Source organism: Verticillium dahliae, genomic scaffold (assembly GCF_000150675.1).
Source record: "Verticillium dahliae VdLs.17 supercont1.3 genomic scaffold, whole genome shotgun sequence".
Lineage (NCBI taxonomy): Eukaryota > Fungi > Ascomycota > Sordariomycetes > Glomerellales > Plectosphaerellaceae > Verticillium > Verticillium dahliae.
In genome coordinates this window covers 788,833-801,596 of record NW_009276940.1, presented here as the reverse complement: position 1 = coordinate 801,596, position 12,764 = coordinate 788,833, and the positions used below count along the sequence as shown (strand labels likewise).

At 57.6% G+C, this 12,764-nt stretch overlaps 3 protein-coding genes across 3 annotated transcripts; 2 read left to right on the top strand and 1 right to left on the bottom strand.

The window, feature by feature from the left end:
* Positions 1-2,797: 2,797 nt before the first annotated feature.
* On the bottom strand, positions 2,798-3,488 carry VDAG_01872 (ubiquitin-conjugating enzyme; the record flags this gene model as incomplete). Its single annotated transcript, XM_009657901.1, has 4 exons — positions 2,798-2,973; positions 3,047-3,178; positions 3,282-3,370; positions 3,436-3,488. The coding sequence occupies 4 exons, from the start codon at positions 3,486-3,488 to the stop codon at positions 2,798-2,800; spliced, it is 450 nt and encodes a 149-aa protein (XP_009656196.1).
* Positions 3,489-3,692: 204 nt separating this feature from the next.
* On the top strand, positions 3,693-8,907 carry VDAG_01871 (WD repeat-containing protein; the record flags this gene model as incomplete). The annotated part of the gene is made up of 4 exons (XM_009657900.1): positions 3,693-3,711; positions 4,253-4,505; positions 4,564-8,801; positions 8,864-8,907. 4 exons carry the CDS (start codon positions 3,693-3,695, stop codon positions 8,905-8,907), a joined length of 4,554 nt encoding a protein of 1,517 aa, XP_009656195.1.
* A 682-nt stretch (positions 8,908-9,589) lies between these two features.
* VDAG_01870 (uncharacterized protein) lies at positions 9,590-11,917 on the top strand (the record flags this gene model as incomplete). Its single annotated transcript, XM_009657899.1, has 1 exon — positions 9,590-11,917. One exon carries the CDS (start codon positions 9,590-9,592, stop codon positions 11,915-11,917), a length of 2,328 nt encoding a protein of 775 aa, XP_009656194.1.
* Between the last annotated feature and the right edge of the window lie 847 nt (positions 11,918-12,764).

The following is a 12,764-nucleotide window of genomic DNA, read 5'->3' as shown; positions in this document are numbered from 1 at the left end:
CAGACGGGCAGGCAGGCAAGCAGCCTGCGACGTGCTGGGGTCCGAGGTCACAACGCAACGCAACGCAGGTCGCAGACAGTCGAGCAGTGCGGTTGGTTGGCGATTCGCAACGCTGGCAGAAGGGTCCTTTGGGGCCGGTGTCCGGGTCAAGGTGCTCTCAGGTCGACAGGGCGAGTGAGACGACTGCGGGCGAGGTGGGTACGAGATCTTGGTTGCCCAGAGCCACCGAGAGAGCAACAACGAATTGAAAGACGCTATTGATGCGGCGAAATGGGTCAGTCGGGGGGGGGAGCCCTTGGATGGGGGGAGCTCTGTTTGCTTCAGTCGTCAGACAAATATGTGTCGCCGCCGTTGCAATGTAGCAAGTCGAAAGTCGAATCGAGTTATTCTTGTCCTTGTACCCTGTGGCCACACCGAGGTTCGCAATTGTTCGCAATTGGACAGGCTTGGGATTGTAGGAACGCAAAAAGGGGTCGCAGAACAGGATGATGAAGATGTTTGGATGGAATTGGGGCAGGGGGGGTCCGTTGTGGCCGACGATCGAGTTAATAATGTTCGTTCAGGGCCTTGGGTCGGTCGCTCTATTCTTTCGGATCTGCTCCTGCCTGTTCTTAGCTCCTAGCTCCTCCCTTCTAGCTCCTCCCTTCTACATGTAGCTCCTCGCACCTACCCAGCTCCTCTAGCTCCTCCCCCCTTCCCCTCTCTGGCTCCCCTTCACCTCCTTCACTCCCCTGGCACACACGCACAGAAGAGGCAAACACGTCCTCGGCAGACGTCTGTTCTGGGACTGGGCTGAGGGGACGGAAACCTAAACAGCGGGTCTCTCTTTTGTCCTTCATCCTCCTCGTTCTTCTTTTTCTTCTTTTTCCTCTCCTGTGGCTGGTCCTATCCCACCCTCTTCCATGTACGCCTCCACTGGCAGCCGACTACAGCCATTTGGGTAGGGACATGACCGGTCAGCCTCCGGATGAAGCTAATGCGAGAAAAAGACCCGATGCCACGAGCTCACCCGTTAGGCACCAAATGTTGACGAGAGCTCTGAGCCTGGGGGGAGAAGAGGGGGCCGGGCGGGGATGAACGGGTTGCGCTCGTGCGCGCGCTCGAGCTTCATCTAGGGAGCTAATAAAAGAGCTTCCTGATGGCGTCTGTCATCCGCCCGAGCCAATGCGATTCGGCCCATCTGTCAAAGACAGCTCACGGCCGTCGTGCTTTCTTTTCTCGACATCCTGGCGTGACGTACGAATCGTGGGTACGAATCGTGGCAGCCCCTCATTGCTTGCTTGCTTATTTTCCCGCTCGCTCGATGCTAGAACTGACATACCCGCGCTATTTCACGCTGAGAGAACTCTCCCTCGTGCCCTTCATCGCACGAGACGTCGAGATGCCCAGAATGGCATCTCAACGCGGCCCTCGTGCCAAACCCCATAGCCGCCAGGCCTATTCCCCGTCTCTCGTTACCCAGCATGCATGCAGGCCATCACTGGTGCCGCGAACCTGCGTTAGTACAGAAATCCTCGCGGAACGCCATTGGGTCACTTCAGCTTACGGCCCTTGCATCGGCTTCTGGAAACCCGCCACTCTCGGGTCATGGCTCCGTTGAGCCTTGACCCCGAGACAAACAGACAAGAACGATCGGAGACACTGCCCACTGCCCTCAGAAAGCTGGGTTGAGAGCCCGAGACACAGTTGGCAACCTTTCGCAGCTTGATCATACATGCTGCTTCATGACGTGGGTAGCTTCTACACATTACTGTCGCCGCCAGCACGTCAGATTTTAGATCGAACTCCCCGATGCGGAATCGCCTGCAGTGCCATGAACGCCTCTGTAGGGCTGGCTGCGTGCAGCACAAGGCACTGACTGAACTGCACCTCCACAGACTCCTTACCTCAAGTTCCAACGTAGATAGATGTGCAGCACTCCAAAAAAAATTTATTGGCGGGATATGTGACTCTCTGTTTAATTACCCGCACCCATTTGCCGGTATTTTTTCTGCGAGGACCATCCCAACGTCGCGACGCCCTCCGTGCGCGAAAGCGAGGGAGACTCAGCCGTGGCGATCGAACCGAGTCGTTGGGGGCATGAGTGGCGGGAACTAGGCTTACCGTCCTTCGGGCCCAGCCGTACTTCGTGCGGCATCTCAATTTTGGCCACCTTTATTGTTCACAGGCGAGTCGTGACGATAGCTGGTTCGCAGTCCAAACACCCCCTCTGTGTCCTGGTTATTGTGTCCGGTGCGGTGCTTAGGTAGAGCATGGCCCCCCTTCTTTCCCATGATTCGGGCGACCTTGCCATCCCTCATTTAGGGTAAAGGGGACCAAAATCTCGGCTTGCTCTCCCCGGCCTGTCCTGTCATGCACATTTTCCAACGGCCCAACCCACAGTTTGCGCTCCTTGTCACTGGCCGACCCTCCTCATTGCCAAGGCGCGGCCAGTAGTCCATTTCACTGCATCAGACGCTGCACCCCCCAAAACGTGAGCTGTCAGGCCCCCTGCTGAATGCATCCTTCTGAAACGGCACAATTCGCAACTTCAGTCACATATGCCACAAATCACAGCATGCGGCTGATGCCGAGCTCGTTTGCGCAAAGCGAACCCCCAGAAAACAAGTGCAAGGAACCGAATTCCTGACGAAAGAGATACCATGGCTGAAGGAACCTGAAATCAAAAACTCTGCTGCCTTCTTCACTTCCGGAGACGCCCCAAAAGGCACATGTCCTGCTCTCCCCCGCTCCTGTTCGTGACTTCGTTTCAACACGTGAATACCCTCCGCCTCGCCCGTGACCCGTTTCCTGGCCGCTAAGCCTTGGCATACTTTGCCGTCCACTCCTTCGCCGTGGCTATCGCGGCCTGCTCGTCCTCCTTCCAGCTCTTGGCCACGTCGGCGGCGAGGGGGTCGTCGGGGTTGGGCGCGCCGAGGAGCGCCTGGATGGACAGGAGGATGGTGCGTATCTGCACGGCGGGGGACCAGTTGTCTTTGTTAGGAGAAAGGGTTAACCAGGTGATTGGGTTCCCTTGCAGGGAGGAGGGGGGGGCTGGTGGGCATACTCTTGAGGACGTCGAGACAGATGCGGCCGAGCTTGTCAACGTTGGGGTGGAAGATCTTGGTGAGGAAGCGAATCTTGGGGGGCGTCATCGGGTAGTCGTCGGGAAGGAAGAGCTCGAGCTTGAAGATGCCGCCTGTAGGGGGTTTATTGATTCACGAGTTAGCCATCGAGGCAGGAAGACTGGCATGCAGGGAGGCAGGGGAGGAGAGGGGTGAGAGGTTCTCGCGCAAACGCACCTTCGTACGGAGACTGCGTGGGACCGTGGATCTCGACGTCAAAGTAGCGGAGGTTGTCCTCGTGGGGGACGGCGCTGATGCCGGGAACCCTATGCGAGGCACCTTGTCAGTCTACAATCGCTTTCGCTTGAACGCAGCAGCAGTGGGCGCATACGGCTCCGCCATGAGGCGCTCGGTCTCCTTGACGATACGCTTCGGCAAAGACATGATGTGTTTCTCGGAAAGGTTTCTACGCGGTTGCAGCTCGGGGTATGAGAAGAAGGTTCGTTCGATGCGCGCGCACGGGTGCGGTGTGTCAAGGTAGTAGCCGGTCAGGCGAGGTGGGGGAGGGGCAAGTTCTATGCGCTGACGTCGGAGAGCAGGCCGTCGAGCAAGGAAGCGTTGGCGTAGTTTTCAAAGATGTGGAAAAGAATGTCGAGACACAGTCGTGGTACGCCACCTGTCAGGGTAATATGCTGTCGTTCGTCGTGAAGCAGGTCGGCGAGGCGAGTTGCGTGGAGCTGGTATATGTGAGCGAGGTGCCGGTGGGGGAGGAGAAGGGAATGACTGATGGATGCCCCGCCTTGCATCGCTGTGGCAGTCGCAGGAAAAGAGCAATCGCCTCACTTCGCTGCCCGATAGGAACTAGGAGGTTCTTGCGTTCTTGCAGGGACGACAAGGTGCCCTGACCTTTAGCTGGTCTGTGCACCTCGAACAACAGGCGACTGTGGTTGGCTGGTGGCGCTAGGCTCTCAAGTACTTCTGCGCATGAATCTGGTGTCGAGGTACAACCGCCCTAACCACGCATCTTCATGTCAGGGACCTTCTACTCTGACGCGTGACGATCCCGTCGGAAGGTCTCACCTCAACTGCTTGTCATGGTCACCTTCAACAGCAAGCATTACTCGGATTGACCACGCACAAAGCCGGTCGCGAGCTTCCCATCGCAACTCATGTAACGGCTGCAGACCGAGATCCTCTGAACACAGCAGTTTCCGGCGTCTCGGGCCTGATTCATCAGCTTCGAACCCCGGTCCACTGCCATGATGCGAAACACATTGCTCACTCTTCCTTGAGCCTCGTCAACATGCCCTCGTTCGATCACATTGACGCTCCGAAGAAGGGCAAGCCGATCAAGTCAGCCTTTGATAGCGAGAGCTTCGATTCCGATGGCACCATACATGTCGAGGGGCTTGTAGGCTCTGCGACCATCTCCCCCTCTGGCCGAGATGTCGCGCTGGCCTCGTGAGTTCATCTTCGCGGCTGAATGGACCGAGGTATCAGTCACTAATCGCAGTTATAGACCCGAAGGTTTGGCCATCATTGATCTGGATTCGCCCTACAATCCTCCTCGTCGCCTCAGCAGTCATGGGTTGCCGTGGCTGGTCACTGACGTCCAGTGGTCACCGTTTGCAGCTCGCGACTACTGGGTTGTCTCTACGGCGAACCACCGTGCATTGGTGTGGAATCTGAACCTCAGGGACGACTCGAGCTCCGGTGCGATCGAGCACTCGCTCCAGGGCCACAGCCGCGCCATCACCGATATCAACTTCTCTGCGTATCATCCGGATCTGCTGGCCACATGCGCCGTCGACGGCTATGTACACTGCTGGGATCTACGCCGCCCGAGACAGCCAGTCTTGACATTCTGTGACTGGTTTGCCGGCGCCACCCAGGTCAAGTACAACCGACAGAACCCGCACATCCTCGCCTCGTCCCACGACCGCTGGCTGCACATCTGGGACGAGCGCAAATCCTACGTGCCTTTAAAGTCGATCAGCGCCCACACCTCTAAGATCTACGGCCTTGACTGGAACCGCACGAGATCAACCAGCCTCGTGACCTGCTCACTGGATAAGAGCATCAAATTCTGGGACTACGCCAATGATGATGACAACCCCGAACGGGTAATTCGAACCGAGTTCCCCGTGTGGAGGGCCCGTCATGTGCCGTTTGGCGAGGGCGTGCTCGCCATGCCGCAGAACGATCCAGGCGACCTTTACCTGTACAAGGCGCACCAGAACCCCAGTGCGCCAACGGACGCAGCCACGGAACCGGTCGCTGTCTTTCCTGGACACGGGAGTCACAAGGCGAAGGAGTTCTTGTGGCGTACCAGAGGAGGAATCAGCGAGCAGGGAATCGACAACAGGGACTTTCAGCTTGTCTCGTGGGGAGAGGACAATGAGTTGCGACTGCAACGGATGGATGCGGCAACTCTCGAGTCGGTTGGCTACAGGAAGGGAATGCCAGCCAAGAAGAACCTGACGCTGACACGCAAGGGCGCCACGTACAAGACTTTCCGGACTGTAGAGGACATCGTGAACCGCGACCGCCGAAGTGCTACGATGAGCGATCCCCGTCCCGGAAGTGGTGGGACACAGTACCGGCAAAGCGCCTTGACGATAAGCATGCGGACATCCTCCTCGGTACACAGCAAACTAGGATGGAAAGGCCCATCGATGAAGGCCAAGAGCACACATCGGAAGATGGATCGAAGCCAGGCCCACATCGGCTGGATGAAGGGAATCACCATGACGAAGAAAAAGCATTCATCCAACACGCCACGAGGTCCTGATGCCAGACCTCCAAACGTCTTTAGCCCTGGATATCCCGACGATGATAAATGGGGCGAGCCGGAGACGATACAAGATGAGTTTCTTCGCGTCAGCACCCAGCTGCCAAAGGTCAAATGGGACCACATTGACTGGGACGCCCTCACCCTCAACGCATCCCTCAATGGGCCCTGGGGAAGAGATGGGGAGACCATCTTCCTCAAGGTCAAGGTTGACATACCGACCAACTACCCGAAGACGAGAGCGCCCAAGTTCTTTGTGGAGAAGACAAGCTTCATGCCTGCCGAGACGCACAGGAGAATCGAACACGAAGTCCACCAGCTGGCACACCAGTTTCTGGACCGCAAGCAAAACTGTCTCGACGTGGCTTTTAGCTACCTCCTGGGAGAGGTCGATCTAGAGACCAGCACGACGTTTTTCAAGAACGTCAAGGACCTCGACGACCCCATGGACGGGCTCGCCGATGACAGCTCAAGTGAGGACAGCGACAACGACATACCGGCGGGCGGTTCGGCGTCCATGTCCCAGGACCTGACCGCCAGTACAGAAATCGATAATACCCTGACACCAAACAACCGACCAGTGATCCCGCCTCTGCCAAGATTCTGTGGTGCCCGTTTCGCGAGCGACGGACGGCTGGTCTGCTTCTTCCCTACCAAAGAAGAAAAGGCAAAAGCGTTAATGTTCATACCGCCCGAGTCAATGAAGGAGCGTCCGAAAGGCGAGCCTGTCTTTGCCTCATTTGGCCGCCTGGGGCACGACTCACCACCTCGGCGTTATGGCAACGACGAGACCTCTGCGACGGAAGAGCAGTCCGATTCGGACGAGTCTGAAAGTTCGTCTTCTTCGAGCGGCTCAGAATCAACGTCCATGCACAAGATGAACCTGTGGTACCAACCGCGACAGCGATTCAGGAGGACTTGGAGCGAGAATCGTTCGGTGCGCTCCAGCGGCGGAGGTACCGGCGTGGGCACGGGAACCGGTACTGGATCGCTAAGGAGAAGACCCGGGGGCAAACCTCGGAACATAATTACTCTCCATGATCTTTCGGAAATACTGCCCGCTAAGAGAACTCTCGCGCGAGAGTATGCAATCTTTGGCGACGGAGCCGAAGTATGCGAGCAGAATGCCAAGGTGGCCGAGAAGTATGGACACGGCGATCTCATGAATGTATGGCGCTATCTTGGTCTCTTGCTGCGGAGAGATATTCCGCTCGAGCCTCTCGACCACGATCAGCGCGACGATTCCATCCTCGTCATTGCGCGAAACACAGTCGCACGTCATCGCGGTGACGCCTCGCCAGGCGGCACGGGTCCACCTACCACGAATCTCAGCGGCCGGGTTAAATGGGGTAATCACCCCTTGGCGAAAGACTTCGTCAACAAGCTCCTCGACTTTTACGAAAGGACGGCCGATATCCAAATGCTGGCCATGCTGTCGTGCATATTCAGCGAGTCGTCCGCTGAAGACCCAGTGGCGTACGCTGAATCTCGCCTGACGCAACCTGAGACTCCACTGCCCATGAAGGCACCATCCTTTTCGTTGGACTACTTCCCGACAGATGCCTCTTTATGGGCATTGAACGGGCGAAGCCACAGCAACTCGGCGATCACCACGCCAAGGACTATTCACACACCTATTCATTACTCGGGCTCTCAGGGTTCGGAGGACAACATCCTCTGGGCCGGCGATCCAGGCTCGAATTCGTACTCTTGTGGGGAGACTCCGCCAACCAAGGGTCGAGAGCAACACCTCGACCCGGATCAGCCGCGAAGCCAAAATCAGAGCCAGGCGCCGAGCCTCTCGACTTCCCCCAGCGGTCGTATGGTGTCCAGGGTGAACTCTGGTCTGACTTCCAGCTTCGCCATCAACTTTCCCCGCACGTTCGCGGTCGGCATGACGGTGGCCTCTTCACCGCCACACCAGAACAAGAAGCGACCAAGTCCTGCCGAGACGATATTAAGCACACTCGCGCCTCACAACGCGATTGCCAATGTCACATGGGGCGGCTCGACCGTTCTGGGAGATACGGGCACTGCGCGAACGTCGGTATCGGACGACGAGGGCTTCAGGGAAGAGTCGACATCGCTAGTGCCGATAGGGGTGACGGTCCACATGGAAGACCAGACAATTTTCGACGACGATGGTTGGATGTCGAGGCCACTGCTGACACCAGGTCGTAGCGACATGTACGCCGTGTATCGATATGCCTATGCCGAGATCCTCCAAATGTGGAACCAACCGCTCGCGAGGCTCGAGATTATGAAGTTCAACACGCTCAAGGAGGACTTTGACTCCAGAGCAGATCGCAGCAGCCTGCACGATTCCTTCAGCGTCCATGATAACACGACGCTTACTTCGCACCACGGCATGCCCAATCACCAGCTACATGGGCCTTCCCCCATCCTTCTTGGGCGCAAGGATCAGCTTCAATCTCTGATTGCGTCGGATCGCGGCCTCGACGTCACAGGCATCTGTCGGATCCACGAGATGCAACTCGAGTCGCTCAAGTATACGACGGCGTTTGCGACACGGCTGGGCGGGGCGGTCGGCGTGTGCGACAGATGCCACCGCACGCAGGCGCAGCTTCTTTGCGTTTTCTGCCACGAGCCGGTCGACGCGCTGTTCCTGCCGTGCCTCGGGTGCGGATGCGCGAGCCACGAGTCGTGCCTCGCCGAGTGGCACGCGCAGGGCGAGCAGCTGTGCCCGGCGGGCGACGAGTGCAACTGCGTTGAGGAGGCAGCGAACGGCCAGGTCGAGTCGTGGGCAGCCATCATGGCGGCGGTGCGCAAGGGAGGTCACCAGCGGGCGCCGTCCTTGGAGGCCACGTCGGCATCGTCAATGTTGCCGGCGTCCGCGCTTGAGGTGACGAGGGGGCCAGGCCACCCCCTCCATCACTTGGACAGCGAGAAGGGATGGGAGAGCGTCGCGTCGAGCGAGGGCATTCCCAGCCGAATGCAGGGGTTCGGTAACGGCAGCAACGCGGTCATGAGTGCAGCGCGAGCAAGCTTGGGAAACCGACTCAGAAAGGCGGGAGACTGGTCAAGGGCGTCGAGCATCAGACGGAGAGATGATGGGTCCTCGGGGAGCTGGCGGAACGTGGCTCGAGATGCGTAGCTTGGCGAGGACGAGGACGGGTCCAAGGTCATGTCAGCTTGATGTTTGTACCATGTAGTAGGAATAGTGTATACGTACTTGTGTCCTGGACGGACCTAGTGGGTGCATGGATCAAGGACGATGGTCTGTTTCTTGGGTATGATGGTGTTGCTATTGCTTTTGTGAGATATCCCAGAATATATGACGCTCTTGTGCCATACATTGGTTAAGTCCAAGACCTCGGGGTCAACATACGATGCTCTTGCTCGTGAGGGTGCGTCTGACTTTTTCGAGCATGTCTCCCAAAAGAATGATCTTGTCGCTTGAAGATACTAAAGAGACGTAAGGATGATATCTTCATTCACTTCCTGGGCATCAATAGTTTTGGGAGGGGCTCGCTTGGGGCAGTGAATCATAACCATCTGCATTCACCGGCCTAAGTTATCATGAGAGGCAACAACCCAATTCGCGCCTTCCAGAATAACTCCCCCCAAGAATATTTAGAACGACTTCTTCACGCCCGCGTTCTCTCTTTGACCAACTATCGTCAACAACAACAGGTTTACCTACCCATCCTTATCAGACGCCATCATTACCCCCAAGTTTTCCACGTCCGATATCAATCAAGCTTCACTCACGATACTCACTGCATCAACCAAGATGCCACTCCCTTTCTTCCGTCGGGCTGTGGCTCTGGCGGTTGGTACACTCATGTGTCTCGTCTTCTTTTGCGAGGCAGCCACGATTCCCGGTGGCATCCAGCATCTCCAGGCTGACGCCCTTCATTCGGACGTCACTCTGATTTTTGGTGGTGTTCCTATTGACAATCTTGGACTCACCGGAAAGAACAAACATGTTTCCAACCGTGTCACCAATGACGACCAGAACGAAGCTTCCACCAGCAGCCTCCCCTCTCGCATGACCACCTCAAAGGCCGACGAACACCTGATGGACTCGTACATGCGCACCAGTGATGAGGACTTCAAGCCCCAGTGTAACTGGCCGAAGGGGTCCCTCAGCGGCATCTCCATGTGCATCGACACCCTCTCCCGGGTGCCCGATCAAGTCTGGCAGGCCCGTGTCCCCGTCGACATTTGCGTCATCCGTGGTGAGCATGTCTACATCACCATTCGCGGCTCGGCTTGGATTGGGGCCCCCGGCGGCGCCCACGCCACGAGCCTTGAGATCATCACGGCCCTCGAGTGGATCAGCGATCAGTGCACCAGCTGTGAAGGACTTGATTGCTACGCCGGTGGTGCCAAGGCCGTTGGCAAGAACAACAAGTTCATCGTCAAGGTCAACGGCAGGAACAGGAAGGACGGTACAACTGGCGAAAAACGCGACGAGAGTGCTCAGAATACCAGCAAGGCCAACAACAGCAACGAGACGCTCTCCAAGCGGTCTTCTGATGAGTGGGACTCTTGCTCCTGGCCAAGAGGTCCCGTCAAAGCCCTCGTCAACAAATGTATAGCCGACCAGCGACGCAACCCCAACAGGCTGTACCAGACGTTGGACTTTATTGAGATTTGCCGCGTCGAGGGCACTGAGATGGACGCGGAGGGTAGAGTCGAGACGCTTCAGATTAACGGGTTCGTCAAGGAGGGCGCTGCCTGGGCGGAGGCCAGCGGCACAGACATTCTGGAGGCCCTGGACTGGATGCGCGACCGGTGCTCGACGTGCCGCGCCGCGCGTGACGACTGCTACGTCGGCGGCTTTAAGGCTGTTGGGCCCAAAGATGACTTTATCGTACAGGTCGTTGGCGGCAAAAAGGAAGATCGACTTGCAGCTCGCGATGCCGGCGAGAAGTCGACAACCGCCACAAGAGAACTCGCCAGGTACATTCCCGATGAGGAACTCATCAACATCGGAGCCAAAAAGGCTCAGGCTGACGTGTGCACTTGGCCTCGCGGGCCCATGACTTCGGTCCTCGAATGCATGGACCAGATGAAGGTTGATCCGGAAAAGGTGTTCAAGACCTCTGACTGGGTCAGGATTTGCCGCATCCAAGGAAGCCAAGACCGGCACATGCTGAGCATCTATGGTTACGCCAGGGATGGGCACGCCGAGGGCGAGGCCACGGCCGAGGAGGTGTACCAGACGTTGCGCTGGGCCAAACGTTACTGTACGAGCTGCCATGAACCTCACAAGAATTGTTATGTTGGCGGCTGGTGGCTCACGGGCAAAAAGAAGAACATGGTGGTCCAAATCACGGGCAGCGCCCCGCACAAGGACGCTCGCTCTCTATTCCTAGATGCTGGCGAAGACGCCAACCTTCGGAGCCTCTCGCCCGCCTCTCCTGCCATCGAAGCTGTCCCCTTCCACGAGATTCCTGCGAAGGACAGTGCAGGCGAGGAACAAGACGACACCCCGGCCTCTCTCAACAAGCCCATCATCTACAAGTACAACGACCTCACGAGCAACACGACGCAGTACCTCTTCGGCCCCAACCGTGAGCCGCTCGAAGCCACGACGGACCTCACCTGGTCTGACGTTCAGCAAGCTGCCTCGGCCCTGACGCCCACCTCTCGCGTCGCCTACAACGCACAGCTTCTGAGCGCCGACGCCCTCAACCCGTCCCCCGAGTGCCACGCGAACCAGGTCCCGACCAAGGGCACCTACGCCCAGGCCTGTCTCGACTTTCTGTGGGCAAACCGCGACAACACGTGGGACATGCCTAAGAAGACGGAGGTTGACATCTGTGCGGTGCAGGTGCAGACCGTACGCGCCGGGGAGGACGGACAAGGAGAGGCCTGGAAGGACGTGTTCCGCATGTACGCAACAACGTGTGCCTGCCAGAAGGGGCTGAAGCTCCAGGCTGGTGCCGCCGCTGCGGGCTTACAGAGGCTCATGGACACGTGCAGTCAATGCAACGATGGAGGCATGTGTCAGGTTGGCGCAACACTGCAGTTTGAGGGTAACCTCGAGTTGAAGCTGCATGTTGTGTCGTACAGCGAGAAGGTTGAAGAGCCTGCTGCGAGTGGTGCATGAGTTGACAAGTCACAGCACACTGCGAAGCAAGGCATGGTGACGCGGCACAAGGTTGCCAAGCATGAGAAGTCTGATTGGGTTAGTACTGGACTTGGGATACTTCTCTCCCATGAGCATCAGGTGAAGCGGCAGACGGAGAGGAAGACGTGCACTCCATGATACAGACAGCAGAGAGACAGTGGACCAATGAGTGAAATGCAAAGAAAATACAGCACCGGAGATGCCATGACAATGACAAGGATATGAACTCTTGACACGAGTGTTTGTTTGTCGCGCAGCTGAGAGACTGACTACTAATCACTTGCTCCTCTCCGAGGCACTATTGCCAGTCGATTTCGAAAAAGGCCGAAAAGAAAAACACCACGGCGACGCCGGCGACGAAGCTCGCTTCATGGCCCCGATCCTCGGGACATGCGGCCATTCTACTGCAAAAGGCTGACTCGCAATGGCCTCAGCTCTGCTCCAGCTCGGCTCCAGCTCGATCACGACATTGGAATGAGGGCCCCCTCCCTCTCTCTCTCTCTCTCTCAGAAGCCAAGCAAGGGACGACAGGAGGTACGAATAAGCATCGCAGCCACACAAAGCCATGCCGATGAGCCCTTACCCAACTCTCTCTAGCAGCACCCGTCAGCCATGGGTTGGTCCGGGCCACTCGATTGCGCGACCATGAGCCGGCATGAGGTGCTGCAGCACGCGACCCCTGGCCCCTGTCTGGCGTGGCCTCCAATTCGTCCCTCTTGGCGGGTGCCCATGATGCACTCCTCATGATGCTCCCTTCTCTCGGCCCCTCACGAGCACACCCACTCAGTCGGCTTCTGGCAGGTGAACGGCGATGGGGTTGATAAAA